The 23,643-nt window shown below is 41.1% G+C and overlaps 1 protein-coding gene across 1 annotated transcript in view; it reads right to left on the reverse strand.

Annotated features, from left to right (window-relative positions):
* Nucleotides 1–23,643, reverse strand: part of tmtc2a (transmembrane O-mannosyltransferase targeting cadherins 2a) — a 53,819-nt gene that overhangs the window by 8,350 nt on the left and 21,826 nt on the right. Inside the window, exons 2-10 of the mRNA XM_032505333.1 lie at nt 21,189–21,804; nt 9,866–10,700; nt 9,221–9,335; nt 8,376–8,461; nt 7,440–7,624; nt 7,209–7,287; nt 5,889–6,010; nt 2,891–2,972; nt 322–436 (exon numbers count right to left, since the gene is read on the reverse strand). Of these exons, the coding sequence (XP_032361224.1) occupies nt 322–436; nt 2,891–2,972; nt 5,889–6,010; nt 7,209–7,287; nt 7,440–7,624; nt 8,376–8,461; nt 9,221–9,335; nt 9,866–10,700; nt 21,189–21,804 (2,235 nt within the window). The remainder of the gene's footprint in view (nt 1–321; nt 437–2,890; nt 2,973–5,888; nt 6,011–7,208; nt 7,288–7,439; nt 7,625–8,375; nt 8,462–9,220; nt 9,336–9,865; nt 10,701–21,188; nt 21,805–23,643) is intronic.

The following is a 23,643-nucleotide window of genomic DNA, read 5'->3' on the forward strand; positions in this document are numbered from 1 at the left end:
TGCAACATCACTAGGATGGACTGAAACCGTACTGCTGTTTATATATGTAATACATAATAGCTTTTATGGCAGCTATTTCCATAGAGAAGACATCTAACATTCTATAACTTTGGTATAATTTATATTTCAAAGATGGTTATTAAATGGCAGCAGTGGTAAAGAATAAACCCACAAATGGCGAAGTGGCACAGAAGCAACGGCTGTAACTACAGAAGTCCACAGCATTGCATGACGTCAACGATCATTCAAATGTTTCTTCACTGTATGCTAGGGGAAACTCCACTTGCAGCGGTGTTGTTGTATGTCAGCAGTTTAACCAACCTGAGCATGTGAGCAGCACTGAAGACCACATCAAACTCTGAGCTGTCTAGCTGTGCTGCTCTCTCCGCCATCTCCGCCGCCTCGCCAAGACGAGACTGCTCCAGCAGAAACTGACCTGGAGAGAGGGGAAGACAGAGAGCGAGCATTTACTTAGTTATTTAGAAGTTTTGTTAAGTACTTTTTTAGCCATGCCAAGTGGTATGGCTGTGGGGGTGGCAATGTCGTTCTATTGCTTGGTTGATCAGTCCACCACTTTGGTCCAGACTGAAATATCTCAATGCATTAAGATGTTTTTGGTACATATATTGATGAACCCCAGTGACTTTTGTGAGCCTGTGTTTTTCCTTTAGGGACGACAAGATGTTGATTTTTTTTTTTTTTTTGTGTGTGTGTGTGAATATAATAAACTAATATCAGAAGGATTGCTATGGAATTTGGCACAGATATCCAGGGTGTCAAGAGGATAAAAACTGAGTGAATGAATGTGGTGATCCCATGCCTTTTACCGCAGCACCACCAGCATGTCAGTCTTCACTTAATCAGTAAAATATCTCCATGTCTCCTGGAAGGATTTGCCAAAATGTTTGGACAGCTATTCATGGTCCCCAGTCCTCATGACATGGTAATCCCCTGACTTTTCTTCTGGGGCCACCATGAGATTGACACTTTTGATTTAATTTGAAATGTCAAACTGTTGAATGTCAGTACCAAATGTCATGGCAATCCATCCATGTCCCTCTCTGGTCGAACTGTTATATCTCAGAGAACCCTTGACTTTTCATCTAGCAGCATAATCAGGTCAAACCTTTATAATCAGAAAATGTTAACATGCTAACACGCTAAATTTAGATTGTTAAATACGGTAAACAGTATACATGCTAAAAATCTACATGTTAGCGCTGTCATTTAGAGCAAACTGACAGAAGTAGCACTGAGGGGATTAGAAAGACGAGGAAAGCTCGCAGAGAAGCTCTGACAGACACAGATGGAGATCGGTGGGGAGACAAAGGATGACGAATGGAGGCAGTGAAAGAGAAGAGTGCCACAGGAAATGCAACAAGGCAGAAGAGACAGCGAGAGAAAAGTGAGAGAGGATTTTTTTGTTTTGCTCGTTGATGCTAGCAAACACAGATGAGACGGGAGGTATTTCATGTGTTTTCTTGTGGGAGTCTGGCCACCTGGTGCGGCACCCACAAATGGGTATAAATTATAAAATACGCAGAGCTCGACCGCAGATGTTACTGAATGTAGGAAGATGGGAATGTGCGGAGGCTTCATTAAAGTTCCTCTGTTGGCTTTTCTTGTGCTGAAAGCTAACTGCATTCGCCTCAGTGCAGCTTCCAAAAACAAGCCACTAGACACTAAAGCAGATTATTTAGAACCGGGTCATATGAGAGACTGTTTGCATTCAAAAGAGTAAGTGTGAACAATGGAAGGAAAGGGGGCCTTGTTGTAGCTATCAAACTCGGTCTCATCGCTTCCTCGCACTTTCTCATACGTGTGTTTTTGTGTGTGCATCCGTTGTGTCATAACGTGGACAGATACCATCGCTCCTTACACACTCACACCTGGAGCTCATCCAGTGAACCCAGGATAGCTAAAGCCAGCCAGATTTGCGATAGAGGGGATCAGAGCAAATAAACATCACCTATAGCAAGAAGTTACAAGATAACACTGAAAAACCAGAAATAACCAGATAATCAGACAGGGAGAAAAGAGTGTAAACGGAAACAGCTTGGTCCAAAGACAGCAACGCACCCCTCGCCGGGGACCAAACTAAACTCGAACCTCCACATATCCTGCGCAGAGAAAGCACCGGGAGGAATGGAGAGAGATAAGGAAGAGGAGAAAGGGACAACGCACAATGGCGCTTTCAGGACAGATTTCATTTCCTATGAATACCCTGAAGATGGGGACATGGAGCAGCATGGAGCCTGTTTCTCCAAACTGATATGAAAATACTGCATTAACAGCAGCACAGGCGGAACATGGTATCATGTTTTACTCTCAGTTACGAATAGTAAACAGTGTACTCTGATCGTGTCTCGCTCAGATAAACATAGCATACATGCCTGTTGGTACGTGTGTTTACATCATCTGTAAAACCAGCGTTGCTAAAACACAATTATAATTTTTTTTTTAATATTTAAAATAGCAGGGTCTTTAAGACTTTCTTTGTTTTAAAAACCTTTATCAGATGACATATTCTATGAGCTTGGATCCAAGGTGGTTTACAATATGAGTAGAAAGAGGAACCTGGTGTGTTTAATGACTTTGGGTCAGAGGGTGACACTACAAAGTGTCAGTCTTGGATACAAGTGTCTAAAGACCCCTGCCTAATAATCATCCTGAGGACAGCTTTCGGCAGTAAAGCCTGATCATTACAGTAAAACTCACAAAGGCAGCATGGCAGAGGATTGGATTACAGGCAATCAAGCATGCTATAGTTGGTGGAAAATGACTTTAAATTCTATTCTCATAGCTATGGCATCTCTATTTTTATGATTCAGTTTTTTGCTAAAAATGTTTGCTAGTTCTCAAAAGGAAACCTTTTGATATGTCTTCTTACCATAGTGCATGTAGCAATTTCCTTTTTTCGGGTCTAGTTGAATGGCTCTCAGATAGTACTTCTCTGCTTCTGTCTTCTGCCCCTAAAAGGTAAAGAAAGGAAATTGATTACACCTTCAGTTTAAAAATGAGTTTACTGTGAGGATTGTGTTTTGTTGCCTGTAATATGTATTTAGTATATTTAGTTTGTCTGCCATAACACAAGTCACACATTGATGACACGCTTTGTGTTAACCTCTCATAATAAATATGTATATAAATATACAAGACCTGCAGGCATGCATAGCAGGGTCCAAACACCTAAAGCAAACCATAAGATATAAGACTGGTTTAACACATGCTGTGTGCTTGTATGCTCTGGCAGGCTGGGATGCCGTCTTGAAGTGCAAACTCCCGGGATCTGCTCTGGCGATTCATTTTATTTGGCACCTCACTCATGAGTTTTAATCATCTCCCAGGTGAAGATTTAGTCAATGGTTTGAAATGTTACTTAAAGAGAAATTGATAGAATTTTTTGTTGAATACCAACAGTATATAGCATGGATACTGTATAGCTGGACATCTTGTGTTAAAGACACAAAATGCCTTGTATTTTACTGTATCTGCTTGGCGTTATTTTAATGCACTGACATGCAATTGTTGAAGCATGGTAACAGCAGGAAACAGATGCTCATAAAGAATACAGTACCCCACCGTCCATGCCTAACCTTTAAAGAAAAACCTCCGAGGTGTGTTTTTGTGCTTATATGTGTGTGTTTGTGTGAGCCTGCAACCCAACTGAGAAACATATTGCTTCTGTGCATGAAGCTCAATTTCCCCACCTCTTTTGGTTCATGCTTCAGCACTGATTGCTTCCATATTGCCAATGGATTTGCCACGCAACAAGATCTGGGAGGAGTGGGCCTATTAGGTTTGCTTCATTAGCTTTTTCCTATACCATGGCCGCAATCACTCCAAAAGAATGAACGAACATCGGGTCTCAATGGCTTATTTCACAATTTGCTTTGGCTCTTTTCACTTTACATTCAATTAACCCCATTCCCCAGACATCCGTCATAAGTCATCATTTAAGAGATTTATGGAAGATTTGTACTCAATGTTAAAAATGTTTTTTACTACTGCTATCAAAAGACAAATTTGTGGCATGCTCTTTTTTAACCGATTGCTGTGTAATATCTGTTTTTGCATTATTGAGCATCAGTGCTGAATCTATCTAAATACACAGCTGAGTTCAAATTAATAAATCAGCTTAGTGTTGACTTACCACAACTTCCCTAAATGCACACTACACCCTTTTGACTCCGGCAAGAGCTCTCTGACAGACACCAGGGCTCTAATGTTACACTTGACTTATTTGTAAGCACTTTGCCTTTGGGAGGAAGAATGCGGCAAATTAGTGGCACACTTGATATTTGCTGAGGGATGTAGATGAGTACAACACTATCAGGTTCCAGAAGATTTAAGAAAGGGGAGATGGACACTTTGAAAGTTGATGTGTGGTAGTACTCAAGAAAAAACAGCACCGCAGCACATGTGGGGTTGAACCACAGTACAAGACTTTAGTTTGACCTTTCATCCCTGTGTCTATATTGTCAATTGACTCCAGCAGCACAGCCCAAAATATAGCTGATGGAGTGATTCAATAAGGAAGGAGAGTAATTGCATTATAAGCCTGTCCAGTGGCCCATTGTCCAGGGTCCATCCAATCTCCTGTTCCCTAAGCCCTGTAGTAGTGGAGGGGCCTCTCTGAGAGTCCCTGCATGGATCACAGTCCTAAGCCTGAGGGAGCACAGGAGATATCCAGCCACACTGGGCAACGCTAATCTGAACCTGTGCTTTACGTGTGTGTGTGTGTGTGTGTGTGTGTGTGTGTGTGTGTGTGTGTGTGTGTGTGTGTGTGTGTGTGTGTGTGTGTGTGTGTGTGTGTGTGTGTGTGTGTGTGTGTGTGTGTGTGTGTGTGTGTGTGTGTGTGTGTGTGTGTGTGTGTGTGTGTACTATGTATATCTTCAAATCTTTCAACAAAGAGAGGAAATGATCAGAACTAAGGTTTAAAGCCAGTGACGGTTGCAGCTGCGCTGCAGGTTGGTTTCCTCAGCAAACCAAGTCTGTGGAAGGGAGGAGGTCAAACATGTCAAAAGGGGTAACAGAGAGCACACAGTTCAACTCCTAAACCTAAACTTGAATCAGTTGTGAACACATCTGTTGTCTCATAAACATGTTTTTGTTTTTTTGGAATGAGAGAGGTGGCGGGAGGACGGGAAGTGGGAGTTTTCCCTGCAGAAAAAAACATGAGAAGGGCAAGGTAACATTTGGGAGAAGTTGGGAATGGAACGTGCATGCCCTTGATGTCTTCAAACACTTACACGTATATACAGATACACACAGTGAGGGAAGGAAAACGCACCAATAATCCGGCACTCATCCAATCACAGAGGGGTTGCTTTCATCTACAGCAGACAAACTCCCCACGTCTGTGACCCTCAGATGTCAGTGACCCTCAGATGTCAGACGTGAATTAATGCAGCTCCTATTTGGCTGGGTTATTAAAGCTATTTGGCATCACTTCTGGATCAGGGTTGATCCAAGGCCACCAAAAAGATATTCATCGCTTCAATCATTTCTTCTTTCACACTGTGTGATCCTCTTTTCATCCAAGTGGTTGTGCTCAAGTTCAAACACTTTATCCATGAATGCATCACAAGTCCTCAAGCTGATTTCTGATCAGGGGAGAGCAGTTTGTTATGCATGCTCCTTTTCAGAGTCAGAAGCTCACACCTCATAACAATCATCACAGTTCTCCAGGCTCTGCGGAAGAATCAATAGGAAGGGTTGTCTGCTCCCATAAGTCACTAAGTATGTATTATTCATCACTCCACGCTGCCACTTCAGGTCCATGTATAATTACATTCAGCCAGGTTGTTAACCACTGCAATTGTTTCTAAGATAATGATTTGGCCTGCCTTATGACTCTTACTGTGTGTGTCAGTGATGGAACTTACAATGATGGACAGGTGTTTGCCATAAGTGAGGTGGGCAGGGATATGGTCAGGCTTGGCCCTGAGAGACTCTCTGTACCAGTGGCCTGCTTCCTCCAGCCTGTTCAGCCTCATGTAGGCCTCTCCTGAAACACAACACAGATCACGATTAGTTATTTAGGACGATAATAATTCAAATCAAATTCCCACAATGGAAAGCTTTTCAAGTCCCGATATCCACGAGGGTTGCATAAAGCAGGAATCCTCATACAGTACATGATTCGTGTTGGATGTTTTGTGGATGTCATACAAGTTTTCAAAAGAATAATATCAATGAATGAAAAAATGCAACATTTACAGCGAGAGTACATGATTTCATTCTTCCAAAATATAATCATAAATAAATATAATACAAATAAATAAAAGGGTCTACTTTACTACATTACTTTTCAACTAAAAAAACAAATACGGCTGTTTGTATCCTTTTTACTTTTATTAGTGGCACACTAGTTTCCTCTGAACTACCTGTTTAAACCACATTGTGTTTTTCTAACAGGTGCAGGACAGATGAACTGAAATCTGCCTCTTATCCATAGGGTCAGCATTCCTCACTTGCTGAATGAATACCCCAGTCTTGGGAAGAAGACGCAGATTTGGCTGAAAGAACAATTGTTATGCTTAAACCTCTGTGAGATTTGGTTTTAACTGAGGCCATGCTGTTGGCCCCTGGGGTAAAATGACATCAGGACAGCGCACTGATGCAAACACTGCCCTCCATCTGACAAAACACACTTCCCATTCTCATTTAGCCAAGAAATATACTTGCAAATATCTCCCTGCAATCTCAGCTATGCTCTCAGGATGAGCTTCCAATTATGTTATTAGTGTTACAATAACAGAGAGAGGGATGTGATTTATTGCACGGATTAGCCTCAATCCTCTGAAAAAGAACCCAAAGTCTGCACAGTGTTGGAATCAAACAGGTGGTCCAAGTCCTCTGGAGTTTTTCTTTTTTAAATTATTATAAAAATTATTCTTAAATTAAGTTGATGTCAATTTGTTGATATAATTCAAAGCTCAAATCAAATGGAACATCTTAAATGGAAACTAAAATGTAAAATTCATCGCTAAAACTTAAGCCAAACTTGTCCAGGTCCTACATTGTTTTACTCACGTTATAAAACAAGCATGACATTATTTTTCATTATCAATTATGTTACCCCACTAGAATACTAATAAACATTTCAAAGCAGGGGTCACCAAAGTAGATGTGTTTTCCTGCAATTTCAGTTTCTGCATTTCAAACAAAGATTCAGGGTGAAACCGGCTCCGACTGGAACTTACCCATCATGTTGAAAAGGCTGTGTGGTGCAAACTGTCTGGGCATTTTCTGTATCGCTTCCTTATAAACAGACAGGGCCTCCTGAAGTGGAGGACAAAGGTTAACGTAGTTGTTGTTTTGCATCAGTGTAATACAGGCCTTGTAATTCACTAGGGACTATTTGTAAAAAAAAAGGCTTTGCGATCCAAACAGTTTCCTGTTAAATTCTAAATGGTGAAACTCGTTGTCCGAACCTCCTGCTGGCCCTGTTCATGGAGCAGTTTTCCCAGGTTGTACAGGCAGCTGGTGACAGAGCTCTTGTGGGCGTGGGGGTCCTTCAAGTTCTCATCTGGAATGTCGGCACAAGTCAGAAAGGTGCGTTTGGCCTCTTCTAGGTTGCCCTGGTTCATCAGGATAATTCCTGTGTTCAAGTAGGCCGCTGTGAAGAGGAGAAGCTTTTAATTAAATTAAAATTCCAAAAAACACAGGATAAAAACCTGCTGTCACTTACACATTCATTATGCAGTCATGGAACATTAGAATCCAAAAAACTAAAGTCCTTTTCCAAAGCTGTTAAACTAAAAAATGCATATTCTTTGTTTATTATATAATCAAGACAGTGAAAACCTTCTGTATGTAAGAGTGGATAAGATGTGAACTATATACAAAGATAGTTGGGGAAGATGGACAATAATTTAACAAAAAGGAGACAGGACAGAGGTCAAAGGCAGATTATATTACCACAAGAAAAGCAAGTAAGAAAAATAAATGAATTGGGCTAAAAGGAGATTAAGCTGGGGAAGAATTAAAGATAACTTATCAACTTGGAAAAGCAGTCTGCAGCCAGCCCCATTTCTCTCATAAAATTGTCCTTGGTACAGTAAAAGACGAAACCTCATCTCACATGCGAGCACTCAAGTGTGAGATCGAATCTCATCATTTCCCCGTCAAGCTGAAATAACCTGAATATGGCCCTCCAAATGAGCACATGGCATGAGAACATCTAGTTCAGCCTTCAGATTGGACCATAATGGTTATCCAATAAGGGACATTGAACTCACATCTAATTATTGAATAAACACCAAAGACCAAAATCGAGTAATGTGTGAGAACATCTAATCCCTTACAACTCTTCCCCTGATCATGACCGCCGCTACAAAATGAGGTATCTTTTTTTAAAATGTACTTACATGCCAGTGTTGGCCGACTCCCAATGGCCAGTTTGTAATAATGCAGCGCCTCAGAAAAATTCTCGTTTTCCTGCAGCAGCAAGCCACTATTAGACAGAAAACAAAACCAGAATTTTACAACACCATAAACTGCATAACAAAGTGTGGAGGTTTATTTAAAATGACAGCGCGTCAAAGTGACTGAGGGGACTTTGGGTGAAAGCTGGGAAATAAAACAACAAACTGTAGCATCTTCTGTATGCCTTACCCAATATACCAATGCATTACTCCCAATATACCCAACCATCAATCATATTCAAATAGCACCTCAGTTTAAAAAATAAATGCACACCATTATTCGATTTTTCCCTTCTCCCTATGTTGCTTTGCCAGCTTCCTGACACTTGTAACTTGAGAGGGAACAGAGAAGTGGGGAGAAAAACAGCATGAGAGCAAGAGACATGGCTCTGCTTTGAGGTTTTGGCACCTTTGACTCTCTTGTGCAGCAGGATTGGAAGTGGCTTTGTGTCCTCCCACAGGCCCTGCAAACCAAGACTAATCAAATCAGTAGCAGAAAGTAGAAAGAGCCACCAGGGACGCACAGAGTTATTTCCTCTTTGTCACACTCTTGCATCACGCTTGGCTCGGAGTCTCACTTGCTTCTATCCTAATGCATTAGATCTATTTTTTGCTTTCTTTAGGTTCTTCCTGTCTGTCACTCTCTCCGTCAGTACGCCTGTTCCCCTTCTCCCTTTCCGCCTTTCTTGTTCTGCCACTGCAACATCAAGTGATGGATGGGAGGAATCACAACTCGTTTGTGTCAAGACTTTGCAAACAGGAGTGGGAACGTCATATTTAACACTCACAGGTTATACAGCATGTCAGCCATGTTCCCTCGGTGGTGCAGAGCATTTCTATATGCCTTCTCCGCTTCCGCCATCTTGCCCTGGTTCTTCAGTACGTTGCCCAAGTTTCCCCAGGCTTTGGAAGACATGTGTCAGTCAAAAGTTGCATTTTCAGAGTGGAAAAACTCAATGTTGGTATTCATTTAAAGATAGTGCTATTGGTGTCAATTTGCTAAAACAAAATAAGGTTGAATAAATCAGGTAATTCAATGACAAATTATCACATATTATGACAAATTATCACAAATTTGTAAACAGCGTTGCTTATGTTCATTGATTGATTGAATGACTTCTGTGTGTATTTACAAATCAAGTTTTGCATGCAGGAGTAGAAAAGGCATATTGTGGATATTTCTGTTGCAACTGTGTTGCAGTTCCCAAAGCAGAGATGATTTATGCATTTAAATGTGTGCGTTTATTGCTTATGAATCCAACTCATTTGTAAGACAAATACTGCTATATTTCTTCATTCAAAGGTTATATTGCCTTTCTTTATATCAGATTGGGTGATTGACAGTTTGTGATACTCCTACGCAGAGCTTTCTGTTTTCTTCAGTATTGAGGTTTGATTTTCATCCCTCAGGATAAATGCCGCCCTTCTCTTACCTTTAGCAGGATTTACACTAATCCCAGACTTGTAGAGATTCTCCTCATTGCTCCAGTCACTGTTTCTTTGAACAGTTCTGATTCCATTCAGCAGCACTAGTCCTGTACAGAGACACAACAGTAAGGCCCTGCGGCCTCTAGTCCTCTGTCTGATGTACAAGGTTCTTGCACCAGCAGCAACCAGTAAACAAAAGCCTATACTGGGGATGTATAGGACCCTCTCTGCAATTACAAAACCTACATAAAAGAATAGGTTTGTGGCTGGAATGAAAGGCAATGTGAGGATGCCTAACGAAAATAGTACTAGGTGTTCAGTAGGGGGCAGGGGCGTCCGTGAAGGGCAGTGGTGGAGTCCAGCTGACCCGTTCAGTGTGGTCTTTGCTGGCCCCTGGTCTGTGTTATGGTTTGTGTCAGGGGCATGGTAACCATTCCCGTTGGTGATTGATTTTCCATAAGTGACATAGGCTTTTCCATTGGTTTCCTTGGCTTTAGAGGTGGGGCCACGAAGGCCAAACAAACCCAGGAGGATAAATCCTCCATAAAAGGCAACAGTGTGAAGGTTCCTCCAGTCAGCCAAGGACCTGACCAAGGGCACAGCGTCCATGGACCAATCAAAACTGAGTTTGTCGGGGCAGAGCAGCAGCCAGGCGTTGGCGACTGGCAAGTGGAGGAACGTTAGTGTTCGAGTGAGAAAATGTGGCGAGTCAGCTGCAGGGTTGTCAGAGTTGGAGAAGTTTGGAGGCTTATTGCCCATCCAATAGAGGCGAGTTGACAGCAGAATCACTCCCCAGGAAGCCAGCACAGCGAGACTCAGCAAAACACTGATGTTCTTTTTCTGAAAGAGCAGAGAGAGAGAGAGAGAGAGAAAACTCACGCTAAAGGAAAACACCTAAATCAACATTTCAGTCCAGAAGAGCTTAGTCAAAGCCACAATATTTTGATCCAGAACACCTGAATTTGTTTTCATTTCTGAAGGCTATTTTAATACCTGTCAAGTTATGGGTCTGGATCAGAGCAACAGTGGTCCTATAAATGTATTGGTAGTCTCTGTAGACAACAAGTTATTAAGAAGGATGGTCCAGTATTTCAGTGTGAGCTGTTTTGGGTTTGATTTATAAAGCCACCTTTTGAAGAAGAAAAAAAAAAAAAAAAAAAAAAAAAAGAAGCTTTGAAATATATTATTCCACCATCCCATATAGAAAAAGAAACTGCAAAGCAATCTCTGGAATGTTTTTGATAGCTGCCTGGGGCATAAACCGCACTCACATACAATTATACAGTTCCTTGTAAAGCTAGCATACTTCTTAAAATTAAAATAACCCATAGCCAGAATCAACACAGCTCTATTTACAAGAAAATAGTGAAATTGGACATATTCAAACTGGTGAAAGACACATTGGGATTTGGACAGCTGTGCGCTGTACTGGATGTCACTTTCAGTCAGCAACAATGGGACTGTTTACATCAAGTTATTTTAATAATAATCTTTTTTTTTAATGGAATATGTCATTCAAACTGGTGAAAGACACATTATGTATTTTGAATTTCAAATTTGGTTTGCAAATAATTTCTAAAATGTTAAGAACCGTGTAAAAACCCAACAAAAGAGACAAAGAATACCATGCGAAATGAAGATTTTCTTCTCCTGTTTTTCCATATGTTCGTAAATCACACTCCTCTCAGTTCTGACCTAGTTAAGGTCAACTTTGAAGTAAATTTGAAGCATGAGAGGCTTTCTCTCTAAGTCTCTCCTCATTGCCTGTCAGGATTGCAGTCCCAGAGTGTGACTGGTAATCAGCTTAGGACTCATTGTGTTGGTATGTAGATTCTGTTTACATCTCATAAGAGCATTAATTCTGCAGCAGAACACCATTAGGTCCTCTATCACGCAACACCTTTAAACTAACTATCACACCCCAATTGGTTGTCACTGCAGGGGCATGGTCCATTTATAAACATAAAATCGTGTTAAACTCTTAATGGCTGTATTGATACATTTTTGGAAGGAGACATATAGGACATTTGGTTGGTGACTCTTTCGGAAGTTCAGTCCTTGGTGCAAATTAGATTCAAAGCCAGACTCCCCATTCATTTTAGGTTACTTCACAATGGACTATACAGATGTCTGGAAGTCTACAGTTTGAGTTACAGTTGCAAAGACATGACAAGGTTGTGCAATCACATCCTTGACTTCCTGACCTTTGATCACAGGCTTGTTAAATTACCTCAGTGACAGTAGGGAGAGAAACGGGAATGCGTAGCCGTAAGACTGACGGCAGCGATACATCTTCTGTCTGTCAGATGCTCTGATGTCAGATTTCTTCAAAACAACATTTTGATATGCTTTCTGAAATCAATTACTGCTTAAATCCTATCAACTGGCGTGTTTTTGCCAGGATTAAGTACATCTGATTTAATTTCTTTCAATAAATACCGATTAAATTAAAATGTCATACAGGCTTATTGACAGAGACAGCCTGGCGCGGTCCTGAATAAAACCTGCTTGTTATTCATATTCCTAACAGAGTTTACCTAATGGACTAAAAAAAAAAATGACAAAAGATCATGTGTGATGAGCACAGAGATGCTGCTCACTTCCTAATTTCTGAGTCCATTTAGTCTGTCTGAGCACCAGTAATACTTAATATGAACTCTATTTGAACCTGGTCAGGGGGAATTAGGTCTGTGTGTGTGCACACACAAATGCATGCCTTCATAATGTAAATGCTGTTTATAATGTGGTATTATAGCCCAGGAAAGGAGAAGTTAACATATTAGTAGTCAAGTAGTTGTCATAGAGTATTGGCTTTGATGTAACTGATATTCAGCATCAGAGCCTCTATAACTCAAAGTGTTGCTCCAGTGTAGCCCAACTTTTCTTTTTATCTCTTAAGTGAGTTTACTCTACTACAGCAATCATTTACTCACTGTATAATCTGCTTTAAATTTATTGCACAATAGACCGATACAAGCTACACAGAGTACAAAGAACAAGCTTTCATTTGTCTCATTAATAAACTTTTGAGAGAAATATTCCCTCTTTTACAATAAGCATGTATAAGTATGAGCTTGCGCCTTCTTTCAAGAAGCATGAGGGAAAATACAAATTATCCATAACAAACCCATGTTAGGATTAGAATAAGAGGTTTAGCATTGACTTGCGTGACCTATACTGGCTCCAGTTGATTTCTCCACATCTTAAATGGAAAAGCATGTTCTCTCAAGAAGTTGGCTGAGGGAGGAAGTGTAGGTACAGCTTGGTACAGAGAGCCACTTGTCGATAGTAAGGTGGAAAAGGGCCAGTTCACGGAGTACAACATTTGGAGAAGCAGTGAGGAAATGAGAGTGGAAAAAATTGGATATTGATTTGGATGCTGAAAGGTGGTACACAAAGGATAAGAGAGAGTGCCTTTTAAACAAAAAGGGGGGTGGGGGTGCTTATTGATGGATGAGCGCATATTGCCTGTCAAGGGAGGAAATTGTCTGAGAAATCCAATTCTGCTTGGTATAAGAAGATAAGCCAATTCCAGCAAGAGAGTCATTTGTGGTATTAAGGCGAATGAGCTTTATTTTACCCGTCCCCGCCTTGTCTATTTGTAAATCGTTCCTTAATTGACTTCCCGATCAATCACACAACTCAAACTGCTAGAGCGGAGGCTGGAAATGATGGATGACCACACATTCACACACTCAGCAGCAAATAACTTTAGTTTTCTGGCCAACTTAACACACGCATTTGCATGATTTTAGAAGCAACAGGTGGATGAATTGCAGACAAGAAGTAAAAGTATCACTGGTTTTATTTTCTGCATTCTAACGTCTGGTATGCCTTCTTCCTTCTTTGTTCAGTTGAAAAATACATCGTCAATAACCCGAAACCCCCCCCCCCCCCTCTAACAACTGAAGACCTACTCAACTACACCCTTTAATTGCTCTAAAACGTCAGTTAAGCTCTATTCTATCTCCTGTTGATTTATTGATTTTTCAAACAATTTCAGCTTACATTGTCTTTCTGTGGTCACAGGAATATTGGCAGGGCACATACTGACTAATACAGTCCTTAAAATGAGCTGATTTTGTGCTTTTGCGTTAATTTACGACTGTTTTGATTCTCTAATTGTACATACATTAAGTAAGTACAATGGCTTAATGCCTAAAATGAATCAAAATGGGCACCTACAGATATCTATGTATCTGCTCTGGCAAAAAAAATTGAAAACTTGCTAAATTGTAGGCATTTCTTGGACCTCTCTAATGGTGCACACTGAGGCCCTGTTTACACCTACATGGCTATTTTGAAAAACTGAGACATTTCCCTTCGTTTGTGTCCTTTGTTTACACGTAAACGGAGAATTTGCCTTTGAAAACGAGTCTTCTATAAAAACTCCAGCCAGAGTGGAGATTTTTGAAATCTTTGTTTGCACATTTGCATGTAAACCGAGACAACCTGCGGTTTAGACAGGAGAGAAAGTGAGGAAGAGAAGAGAAAGAAAACGATTTGTTGCTGTTGTTGCTATTTTTGGGATTCTGATTGGCTAACGTGGGCTGGGGCTTCTCATTACACTGCCACCTACAGGTTTGTCATGCTATTGACGGCATGGATGGCATATGTACACGGGTACGTGTAAACAAGCACTTTTCTGACAGCTGTGCACAATGTTGTTATTTTAAATGTAGAAGTGGAAATGTCCGTTTATGAAAATAGCTGGCCACGTGTAAACGTAGCATGAGTCCTGGCAGGAGAAGCACAGGTGCAACTGATCACATTAACGATGGCCCTGCCACACAGTGTTCCAGTGAGCTCAACACCAGCACAGACCTAATTAAGGTTAGGAGTCACACCTGTGTTTGACAAGCCCAAGTAAAAATAACAAGAAAGGCATATTCTGCTTCTACACTTCCTTGTGAGTAAAAAGAAGAAAAAAAAAACGTTTATATAAACTCAATTAAAATTGCCTTTTACACCAACCTAGTCTGATTTCTTGGCTTCAACAAGAAAACTCAAATTAAGTCTAATTCAAGCATTTATGTACACATGCCTTTTCCTATGTTAATGGCCATTTGAACTGATGCTACTGGTGCTAATACAAAGTCCGGCAAAAAAATGAATCATCTGGAAAGTTACTCCGGGCTGAAATCCAAACGCAGTTAGCCACAATAGCTAATCCAGGGTGTTACTTTCTGGATTTACTTTAAATTTTCTTCTAATATCCCTGTTTTCAGCTTTACTGCTGTCCAACTTCAATTCCTGGGAACATGTTCTAGCTATGATTGACTGGCCTTCATGCGATTTGTGTGGATCCATGGAGAACGGCTGGCATAATCCTCAGCCAACTGTCAAACGCAACATCCCGCGTGCTCCAAGCACTTGAAACCTTCCACATATCTCCTCCACTTTGGATTCTCATTTGGAAATTCAACGTCCATTTCTGTGGTTTTCCCTTTCAGCTTATTATCCACTTTTTTGCAAATTAACCCTTCTTTCGTTCCCTCCGTCTCTCTCTCTTTCCACACATAAACACGCAGTATTAAACTCCCGAGGCTTCATCTTTTAACGGTGCCATTCATTATTAGCTCTGGTTTTATTAATCCCAGAAGTGTGTGGTCTGCCTGTTGACACTGTAGCGTGCAGAGTGTTTAAAACATATCTGAAGAAACAGCGGGATACGGCTGACTTGCATATGGGCAGTTTAAAGCGGCTGTGGACTGACGCAGGACAGCAGGGGATCAATCTTTTGGACTTTTCTAGTTAAAGTCATGTCCAATTTAAACGACTCATAACTCTTTCCAGCATACTGGGCTGATCGTGCATGCAAAATCTATTTAAGCAAATGTTGGTAATTACAATAACCATAGATTTATTGTATCATTTTGGAATGAAATCGTGCATTAAAGTTGAGGTGGAAGCTACAACAACCTACTGTGGAGCAATTCTTTCTCAGTGACATGTGCATGGAAAGGCCTTCAAACTTTTGGACACACTGTATTTACGCAACACACATCCAGCAGTGCTCACATTTGATGCATTACCAGTGACATGCTAAATTGTGATGAAAGGTACAATGAGGCATGCATTCGGCTCTCTGATGTGTTCTAGATTCTGCTGACTTGGCGCAAGTCACCCAAGTCATCAGACAGCAGCATTGGCTGGCATTGAGAGGGCTGACTTTGATAGAGTGACCTAATTACCCCATAGTACTCTCCATGAAAGCCCTGCTGCTGCTGGCACAGAGACCTGTAATGAGACGGGTCACAGGTCGAGGCCTCGCGTGCTGTCTGCCAAGACAGCTGATAAAAGCAGCGGGTGCCGGCCGTGTTAACTGGACACTAAAAGAGCTTCCTGTTTGAGTAATATAGGGACATCCGTGTGAAAGGAAATAAGCTCGATGTAATGTCATGCATCGGATTTAGCTTTGTTGGCTTTGTTGTAGTTACTTGACAGACATTCATCGATTCATTTGTGCTATTGAAGATCATTATGGACATCTTAAACGCTCAGTCCAAGTACGAAAATACAATGGGCCTCATGCAAGAACCACTTACACAAACAGATGTGTTCTTAATTGGCATGTAGTGAAGGGATTTGAGGCCCCATTTACACGTTACTTCAAATGTCTTGTGTCCGGATAAAATCCGCATTGGGAATAGAGCCCGAACGATAAAGGATTTTTAAGGCTGATATAAATATATATATTTTTTTAAATCCAGAAACGCGTAACTAAACAAACTAAAATAAGATGAAAATAACAATGCTGCTGTCTGATGACTTGCTGTAACGAACATGTTAGTAGCATGTTAGTTACAACAATTAACACTTAGCAACAACTATCTATTGCCAACCACATGAAAGAATCCCATTTATGGACTTTAATAAGTTAAATCGAGCTATTCAAAACAAGTTTGTGCAGTTAAGATGGTTTGCTGAATCTGCCTTTTTTGTGTAAGATAAGTTTGGCATAAAAAAAAAAGTAATTGTACTTTTGGCATTGTATACCCATGAACGCAAGTTAAATAAAGAGCATGCAGTAGAGCTTGCAACAGGGGGCATGGTCTTATAGCCGAATGCTTCTGCTACATGGAAATTTGGCACCACATCAGATGGTTACTTCTATTGTCCATGTGCCACACATAAAATGCTATATCTGCCGTCCTTCATTTGACTGTAGGGGAACACACTGAAGTTTCAGTAAGAAAATACAAAGATGTGAAGTATGGAGAATTAGGGCAAGGGAGATAAAGTCCTCACATATAAGCCAGCCTTTTTACTACTGTATTAAATGTCACACCTATGATTTAAAGCTTTTAACGCAGGGTATAATCACTCACATCTTTGTTATTCAGTCAAGTGAATGCTTTAAATACTTGCTCAACATTTAAACAAACACATTTAATGAAATCAATCACGCCTGCCAAAGTTTCACGGTTTACCTCAAGCTTAGCAAAGAGAGCTGACCTTCACAAAAAAGGCAAACTATATCCCTGGACCTCGTCTTCTCTTTTATCAACTTGTTTGTTTTAGCCATTGACAAACTAAGAGTGGAAAGAACAAAGACAAAATGATTTGATCCTAGCATGTGCGACTCACTGCCTTCTCGATAGGCTGCTGTGCTAACACCGCACCTTCCTTTGTCTCCATCTATCACTTTCTAACTCTCCTTCCGCCCTACCTTGTCTCATTTTCCAATCTCATCTCAGTGATTAGGGAGTTAATAGGATGAGAAATGGAGTGCTGGCCAAAGTGCATCTGTCCCCTCCGCTACACTGCAGCTGATTTGCATTTCCTTATTGTTTGTGGCTGCTGAGAGCCAGTGGTGAGATAATGTGATGTGGAGGATTTTTCAGTCTTCTGCTTTATTGTGAAAGAAATGGAACATTTTTAATTGAATCGTGCATCCTGCATTGTTCTCTGCCAAAAATCTTTGCAACCTCTCCATCTACCATCATATTTAATGGCTGCTGACTCTGTCTCAGTGGCAGTGATACAGATGCCAAGTCGTCCAATAGGTGAGAAAGACCAAGAACAGATAAAGAAAAGGAAGTGAGGGCATAGTTTCCCTCTCCGTTTGCTTATTCTCTCTCGGTATCACTCTCCCTTCTGTGTTCCCTTACGTCGCGAGACGTCTGGCTCATAATTGAGGAAACGACTGCCCCCGTGGCTGGCCCCGGCACATAACGAGCTTCCCACCAAGATAACTGTGACCAGGGCAAAAAGAGGAGGGCATTGCCAGAGTGATAAACGAGCCAGATGTACTGGAGGTGGCGGTGGGGCGCTGGGGGGGTTGGCACCAGGAGCTGACGGGCGGGCACGGGGATGCTGGCCAGGGCTATTGTGTCTGGGAAGAGAGGTGGAGGCAACTGATGATATCCCAGCTCTCCTGTTAGATAAATTCAAAGGGAAATGGGATTTTTCATATCGGCTTATGACAAGCGCTGAGGGTGACGCAATCTTTCAGACCGTAATGCAACCGAATGGAACAAGTGTTGCTGGATGTCTTTCAGGCTGTAGTTTCATTTCCGAGGCTCTGTCTCTACAGCCTTTGTTTATTCATGGGCAGACAAAAAAAGCGGTGACAACGGATTATAGCAAACATATTGTATATACATATACAACATAATTCCAACACATACTGCATTTTAAGAAGTTTTGAAATTTGTCATTAGATTTCTTGTCAATATTTCTTTCTATTTCACAATTTTAGGTAGAGACTATGATGGGTGGGTGATTCAACAATTATCAACTCTTCAACCCCACTGACTCACCTGTTTGTCAGTCACTACAAACTCATACTGTAAAGCCAATGCAAGGCAATTCATTTAAATTCCAGTATGTCATATTAAGCAAAAGTTAGGCCCTGAATCATGTTTTACTTAAGAACTGGTATTGTTCCTCTGGCCATTGAAGGTGTCAGATTCCAAAATATTCAGTAGGAAAACAAATTGATTTGAAGTGGGAAATAAACCATTTTCCTTTGTACTCATGATTATATAATTATACAGTATATCTGCAAGAGAGTTGCATCCTGCTGTGTAGATGCTCCAATATGATTTAGCAGCTTTGATAAATGAATGGACACATTATAATGGACATGTGTTGTTTGGCACCTGTTCAAAGGTCTAGCAGTTGTGACACACACACACACACACACACACACACACACACACACACACACACACACACACACACACACACACACACACACACACACACACACACACACACACACACACACACACACACACACACACACTTTCCTTCTCAGAGCATTGAGAAGAAAAAACATTACTCCCTCTCTCTCAGCTCTCTTGTTTCTCTGGAGCGCTCACCGCAGGCCTTCTAATAACAGTTGTGGGTTATCATTCTGCCAGAAATGACTACTGGAGAAGCTGCCCCACAGGTATAGTAAAGCCTTACACACTTGAAGGTAAAACATGTTTTCATTCGGAGGCTGGCTGCGTAAATAGGATAGTCACGCTGAAGTTTGTAACGGGCTGCAGTTTGTATACACCAGAAGGTTTCACAGGACGTTTGTGATATATTCTACAAGGATACAAACCATGCAACAAACCGAGGTATTTATAGCTGTTTCCTCAAGAAACTATAAAAAGATTCCCGTGCACGCACACACACACCATTTAGAGCCAGACTGTCCTTGCTCAGTAAACCCAAGGGGACTTTTTATTACACTAGTTATGCATTTTATGAGGGCCATCATGTTGGCTAAGGAGCCGTTTCTCTAATCAAATGTAGAGTGCTTATGAGAAGAGCTTTTTTTCAGTCAAATACTGATCCCCTTTAATCAGATGAGTCACTGCGACAAGGTTGTCCTTCTCGGATAACTGGAGTTTGAAGGGTAAAATGGAGTCCTGTAGAGTTCTTCTTGCAGAGAAAGTATGGGCTGCGGTCGAATAGTCTTTTTTGCTTAGGAAGGTTCCCAGCTGAAAGAAATGACCAAAAGTGGCAGCCACAATAAGAGTTGGTCCAATGCTTCTTTTCTTGTCTCCCTGACGGCACTACACTTTAAAACAGGAAAAATAAATAATGCCATGCCCATATTTCTTTGCTGCAGCAACATTTTAAGCAACGCATCATCATGCCATTCACGGAAACAAACAATATGCCTGTCTGCTGAAATTTTAGAAGTATTTTCATACAATCAAGGTAGTTGGGATTCATGTTGATAAATGAGTGGTCATGAGCCTGCATGAAACAACACTGCAAGAACACATATAGAACAAAATATCTAAGATAAGCTTTAAGTAGTCCGTCTCAAATTGCTGTATTTCACCGCATCCGACCCACTTCAATAACATCATTAACTTATTACCTTTGGAACTTTCTCCAGTTAGCCCTAATATCTGTGGACACTGTGGACAATTTTAAAGAGCAGATAAAAACCCATCTGTTTAGACTTGCTATAGTTTAGTTTTTACGTTTTTAGTTTGATGTCTGCATTTCAAGTAATTTGTTTGGTTTTAAACTTGCTATTGTGTTTTCTGTTTTTGCTCTTGAAGGGTGCTACATAAATAAACATATTATTATTCTTATTATTCCTATTATCCGACATCACATAATTACATAGCCAAGTGTAAGTGCAGTCGAATTCTCTTTGTACCGGGTTTATCTCATCCTATGTCCTATATCCATGAATTCTCCTTTTATGTCTTTCCTTGACCTTGTGACGTTTTCCATCGAGATAAAGGAAAAGTGTTTAGGAAAAGACATTTGACAATTTGACTGCAGCCATGGTGTGTGTGTATATGTTTGGACATTTGTGTATGTTTGGGCAGCTTGCTTGAGAAGTGGAACAAATAATTTGCCAGAGTAGGACGTGTTGCTGTTTTTCTGCACATACCTTTTGTCACCTTCAATTAAAAAAAAAAAAAAACTCAACCCAAAAATAACTTTTCCTGTGCAAAGCTCTTTTTCCCAAAACAAACACAAACACACATAATGAGGCTGAGATCCTAATCTAAATCTCGTTGCATTAATGTGTATCTATTTACTGCAGCAAACGGAAGTTGGTGGCAATGTTGCGAGGAAGTGGAAAACTTCCCCTGTGCGTATAGTTTCTTCCTGTTTAGCAGATGACAAATGAGAATAGCTTTTTCATGCGCCAACTGTGCACTTTGCACCAGCTAACAGCTTTCCTAATTACACTCCTGATGAAAAGCAAACAGCACGCACATACAAAACTTAATTCATCATACAGGAACCATTAACAGCTGGCTGGATGAGGTATGCCTCTGAGGGAAGGAAGAGGAAACTGGTAAAGACGCCAAAAGCCATTGAACACACCGGCCCCTATGGCATGCATTGGTTTACCTTTCCAAGCAGGAGAAGAAGCGCCTGGCGAAACCGGAGTCTCTGGAACACGAAAAGGTCGTAGACAGCTGACACTGCCAGCACCGTCACCCCCTGCTCCTTCCACAGCATACTGGCTGCTGCACACCACAGGCAGCCCAGCATCCAGCCCCAGCACCGGGTGACTGAGGTACCACCACATCGCCCGGCCTGAAAAGTCCCACGTGGGTCCCTACGAAGTCCACAGTGTCTCATATAACAGAGAAGAGACAGCAAAAAAAACAAAGCAGCACCAACGTCCGCCCTCCCAACCACACCGGCCACCGCTTCAGTGTGAACAGGATGAGAAGCAAAAAGAAGGCCAGCCAGCACGCTCCAAAGTCCTCCACCCAGAAGTGGGCGACTGAAGGCCGTGAAGAGGGCGGTGACAAGCCCGTGCAGCACAACGTTCAGCAGGTGGTAGCCCCAGGGACGGAGGGCATGCAGGGTGTAGTTGAGGCGGAAGGAGAGGGTGCAGAGTGGACGGTAGGACTTGTGGCTGCCACTGTGCGTGAGCAGGGTGCCCCAGAAGTCGTCATACAGGATGTTGGTCCACGGAGTCTCAGGAAGAAGGTCCTGGTTGGTCTTGATGGCTCGGCTTAAGGAGCAGAAGAAAAAACATTTCATCAATGTAATCATTTTATTGTTTTGGATCATTTTTATAAAAGTAAATTTGTGGGCCATAAACCCAAAACAATGAACGGAAAGTGGTAGTTGGGAACTGCAGAGTTGGCTCTTACGTCCCTATGAGTGAAGTAGTCACGTGAATGATTGTTAATAATATTTTTTTTTTTAAAAAGGGAAACTCACTGCAATTAACCTCTATATAAAATATATATGGCAGCTTTAAGCTCAATAAAAAACATTGTATTATGAAACTAAGTAATTTGACATGAGTATGAATAAATCATTTCTTTTTATAGCCTTCTTTGGACACACACATAACAACATGTGCCCATATGGAATATGTTTTCCCCAATTCTGACAATCAAATCATAATCAAAATCACATGTGTGCATTGTTGCTCTCTCTCACTCACACAGCATGTACATATGTCACACACACACACACACACACACACACACACACTCACAGTTTGTTTCACACCTCCGAGGCTGCTGTGGATTCTCATAATTAGCAGATCATTACTGAGGACATGAGCTGCAATTGTGTACAATCACAACCTGCAACAAATGAGGTTCACCACTGGGATTAAGAGTGATGAATAGCAGTTACAACTCAGAGTTGAATGGGATAATCCCCTACAAGACTAGTAATATGAATAAAAATCTGAATTTTGATGGGAGATAATAGTAACTTGATGCAAAGTCAGCTGGTGGCTTTTGAAAAAGGCCTTCATAAAAACTACACTCGGCTGTAGACAATGCCACCTAACGAGTACCAAGCTGACTCAAGTTAACAAAGAAACTCTTATATCAAATCCTCTTTATAGTCAATGTAAACATAATTATTAAAGAAACTTATATTAAAAGGGAAACTATGCATTAGGTCCTCTGAGGACAACCACAACACATGCTGTTTTTTGTACCAGGACACAGGTTTGCAGGTTGCAACATGACAACCTATGATTATTATTAATGGATTTCCAAGATTTGATCACGCTGGGCTAATGGCAATATTCTTTCCCAGGGCTTGATTACAATCAGCGCTGTTTCTGTGCTTGTGCATGGTGCACCAGAGAGGGACAACGACAGGGGGCCAGCCGAGGACTTCCTTTGTCTGGAGACTGTAACCTAGTGCTGAGTGCATAAAGAAGAGGGAGGCAGAGATTGAGCTGCCTGCCCCTACCCAGCATGAGGGCAGGAAAGGTGAAACTGAAAGATTGACAATGAGGGAAAAAAAGCAGATGAATCCGGTGTCAAAGTGAGAATTGCTCTTGGTGTTAATCCTAATTTAAATGTTTGGTTTTCTCCTTCAATAGCCCTGTCATCGCGTGAGCTATGGTAAATTCCTTCATTTCCCAGGATTGTTCTCCGTCTGGGAAAGGCAAGTGGTTGTTTCTCAGGCTCTGAGTCGCAACAAGCCAAAGTAGAACTCTCCCTTGTCTGATATTTCTTAGGACCCAAAGCATTACATCATCCAGTTTACAAATCTCTTTTGTCCTGGAGTTCCACAGTAAGCTATTAATCATAAAAAAACAGTTTACAGTTCCAGTGCGGAGTTTGCTAAGATAGCAGGAGGACTGGGGATATAAGAACAATAAACATGTAGGGAAATGTAATGATTATTAACATTGAACGTTTTAGTAATGCGATATTTACTTTAATGTCCTCGGGGACAATCTCACGTTACTAAACCGACTATGTGAGTTTCCTTAAAATTCACATAAAAGATTGAAAGAGAATAAATCCACCAAAAACGTCCACCAAAATCTACAATTGTGGCCGTGTTTTTTTCCACTTTACTATCCCCTCAG

This window comes from Etheostoma spectabile, chromosome 23 (genome assembly GCF_008692095.1).
Source record: "Etheostoma spectabile isolate EspeVRDwgs_2016 chromosome 23, UIUC_Espe_1.0, whole genome shotgun sequence".
Lineage (NCBI taxonomy): Eukaryota > Metazoa > Chordata > Actinopteri > Perciformes > Percidae > Etheostoma > Etheostoma spectabile.